The following is a 3,663-nucleotide window of genomic DNA, read 5'->3' as shown; positions in this document are numbered from 1 at the left end:
TGTTGCACTAAGAGGGGGTTGGGGGGTAACATGACATGATGATGGTAATCCTAGACACAGACATGGGAGGCCTAGTATTTTGTGGAAAATAACGCAATACTATTTCTTTCATTTAATTCCAAGGAATAAGATGATACATGCAGCCTCACTCATATCCATTTGGTGTTAGTACAGTATGAATTTGACTGAGGACAGGCTTTCAAAGATTTAACTGCAGTAGGGAGAGGGAAGAGGGGCTTGGGGGCATGCACCACAAATCACAATCATTATACAAAAAAGGAAATGTATGGTCCTCTCGAAACACAGTCCACTGTCAGAGTGCATATGGTGATTTCTTCCTGTTTGACCTAAAGGCTAAAACTTGAGGTTAATAAAATAGAAGATGATTTGTTAAACTAAAGGTTTATTTAAGAGTTTGGTTAAAAAAGTCAGCCTACAAAACAAATTAAATTTTTTGTTCTTTACCTCTGAGTATGTCAGAAGGTTAAACAGAAACAAAAAGCTGAGCTGCCTCCTAACCAATAAAACAATGCAATGTAACAGGAAAACCACTAACTTTTTAAAAGCGTAAAATCACGAAATGCAACCAAAAAGAAAAACAAAAAGAGCAACAAAAACACACCAAAAACCCCTACCCAACCAAAACAAATGAAAACTGTTGTGAAGCTTGCTCTTAAGTATTATTTGAAATAAATATGGAGATTTGTATAACAGATTAAGTCACAGTTTCAGATCAGTTAAAATGTTATCAAACTATCCTGATTCTTATGCTACTTTTAATTTCCCATAGTTACAGTAAATCAAAATAAGAAACATCAGGTTTTCAACAATGCTTTAAAAAAATGAAACCATATGCATAATCACAAGGATAAATGGAACCATGAAGTTATCATAATTTTCAGGTAAGATATTAAATTGATGCATTGTGACCAAAATGTAAATGGAAATTTTAGAAATTCAGTAGTCAAAATAAATATTTAATAAAAAAATTCACACACTTCATCTGTGACAAAACAGCAACAGATCGTAGCAGTTGGAAGTAAATCAGAAATTACATTTTTTTATGTTAAACAGTGCTAAATTTAGTGGCTTATTATGATGCCACCTTAAATAGTGGTAAATCATTTTAAAATGTTTTAAAGTGGGAAGACTAGAAACACTGTTCCAATGATTGCAAATAGTAAAGCCAGCTTACTATACAAAAAGGAAGAGATACTACACCAAGAAATCAATCCATATACATCATCAATACAAATTCAGTATGGGCTTCTGCGGAGCATGCTGGTTACTGTGCATTAGTCAGTGTTCTACAAACTGGGTTAGTAAACAGAAAGAAAACCCCAGACATTTGATATATAATGATTTTTAGGGGTGGGAAAAACCCAACAAAACCAACAAGCTTACTGAAAGTTAAGATGTATACACTTTTTTTTCCCCAAAAGAAAACATATAGTAAAGTACCATGAGAGCACCGTAAGATTTGTTTTGATCACTTAGATAAGTGGGACAACCCATTTATTGTAAATGAAAAGCAAATAAAGTTTAGTGTATTACTCTATATTTGGAAACAACCTCAATGATTATTTTAACTTCTTGTTTCATCAGCCTGTAGAATCTGAAATATTACATACTACACACACCTACAGCCAGTATTATTTTTATTTACTCCGTTAAGCTCTAGAACACTGATAATGCAAAGAAAAAGGTTTAATGCATAGGGAAGATCTAGAAGACTCTAATGGCTGACACGTAAACTGAATTTCAGAAAAAAGTTTTTAAAAAAGGTTATACAGAAAAAAGCAGCAGTGCAACTTGTTTACCCAATTAAACTCTCCATTCAGCTTTTGCTGCTTCTTTTAAAAGTGTTATTGAATCTCTTGCACTAACATCTTAGTGTTAGAATGCCATTTTTCACCATTGGAAGATTGCTCTACTATACCACACTCAACCCTTGACTCAAAAAGTTTATTAAAATCTGTGGACTTAACAGATTGTTTAGTAAAGCAGCCTTCTGTTGCTCATTAATCATACACTGTCAATATTCTTTCCATTTTCAAAGCACCAGGCCTACCTTTTACTTTGATCAAACATCACATAATAATTAAAAGTAGTGTCCATCCCTTTCTCTATTGTAAAATGATAAAAAGCTATTCACCATTTAATATACGTTCAATCTCTTCTAGTCTTTTCAAAGCAGCTACTCTTTTTTTTTCAATGTCTTTGATTTCTTTAGTAGATTTTTTTTGAGTCTCTTTGTCTGCATTGTTTTTTTCTATTCGTTTTTTGCTTTTTGACTGTCCTTTGTTTTTACTGCTAATTGTCTGGGTGGTTTTTTGTTCATTTTTTACTACTTTCAAGTTTTCAAACGCAATTTTTTTCCCCCCTACAGCTGCAGTTCCATCTACTGGAACTGTTGACTGTTCTGGAGCACCAAGAGATGCAATTTTACTTCTGACTATGTTCAGATGGCGTTGAATATATTCTTCATGTGGTGCTAATGCTAGCGTCTCAACCAAACATTTTTCTGCTTTTATTAAATCTCGTTCTTCAAAATAAACTACACAGAGATTATGTTTTCCTTGAACATTGTTGGGATCCAATTCCAGAATTTTTTTAAAACACTTCTTAGCTCCACTTATATCTTTCTTTTGGTTCATTAAAATGTCTCCCTTTAATATCAGACCTTTGGTATGATCAGGGTAGTATCTCAACAGCTCTTCCAGGACTGGCAAAGCTATTAGCTCCTTTGCAGTCTGAGAATAAAGAAGTGCCAAATTAAACAAAGCACTTCGAAAGTTTGGTTGCAATTTTATGGCTTTCTTCATCCAAGTCTCTGCTTCCATATCCTTTTTGTCATCCATAGCCAACATACCCAAATTGAAGTAGCCGTTTGCATCCTGTGGTTCTTCCTTCACATAATTTAACAGCCTTTGTTTAGCTTCAGGTCTGACCCTGGCATCACCTAAAGGGACAGAAAAAGTTAAATTCCAGAACTCTTATGAATATCCACATAACCCAAAACTAAAACATAACATTATTCAGTGATAAACAAGTGAAATATTCAAGAAAGTCAAAACAGTGATAGGCGTTTAACAGTACTTTACTCAGAATAGTAAAAGTCTATATATAAAGTACTAGTTACATGACACCAGTTTCCTGTTGAATAAGATTATGTTTTGATAGATACAAATAACAGCATCTCTACAAGTTTGAGAAGAGGGCTTTTTGCACATGATGCAAGGTAATAAATTGGCTGGAGGGCTGCACCCAGACAGTGATAGTGGATGGGTCATTTTCAACCTGGAGGGATGTGGGCAGTGGGGTTCTGCAGGGCTCAGTCCTCTGGCCCGCACTGTTCAACATCTTCATCAGCGACTTGGATGAGGGGGTAAAAAGCACCCTGTTCAAATTTGCTGATGACACTAAGATGTGGGGGGATGTGGGCATGCTAGAAGGGAGGGATAGGCTGCAATCGGACCTAGACACGTTACAGGGATGGGCAGATGAGAATAGGATGGGATTCAACACCAACAAGTGCAAAGTGATGCACCTAGGGAGGAACAACCGGCACCATACCTACAGGTTGGGGAACTCCCTTCTTGTCAGTACAGAGGCGGAAAAGGATCTTGGAGTCATCATTGACTCCAGGATGAACATGGGCTG

At 35.7% G+C, this 3,663-nt stretch overlaps 1 protein-coding gene across 5 annotated transcripts in view; it reads right to left on the bottom strand.

The window, feature by feature from the left end:
• Window positions 1-445: 445 nt before the first annotated feature.
• TMTC3 (transmembrane and tetratricopeptide repeat containing 3) overlaps window positions 446-3,663 on the bottom strand; it is a 73,887-nt gene continuing 70,669 nt past the window's right edge. For 4 of the 5 annotated variants that reach the window (XM_019514835.1, XM_019514837.1, XM_019514836.1 and 1 more), the window contains one exon: window positions 446-2,962. In XM_019514835.1, coding sequence (XP_019370380.1) covers window positions 2,148-2,962 — 815 coding nt within the window. In that variant the 3' untranslated portion in view covers window positions 446-2,147. The remainder of the gene's footprint in view (window positions 2,963-3,663) is intronic. The other variant, XM_019514840.1, reaches the window with a different exon arrangement.

This window comes from Gavialis gangeticus, unplaced genomic scaffold (genome assembly GCF_001723915.1).
Source record: "Gavialis gangeticus isolate Ggan-Ray unplaced genomic scaffold, GavGan_comp1, whole genome shotgun sequence".
NCBI classification, from domain to species: domain Eukaryota; kingdom Metazoa; phylum Chordata; order Crocodylia; family Gavialidae; genus Gavialis; species Gavialis gangeticus.
The sequence above is the reverse complement of the archived record's forward strand: the minus strand, read 5'-3'. Positions and strand labels throughout refer to the sequence as shown.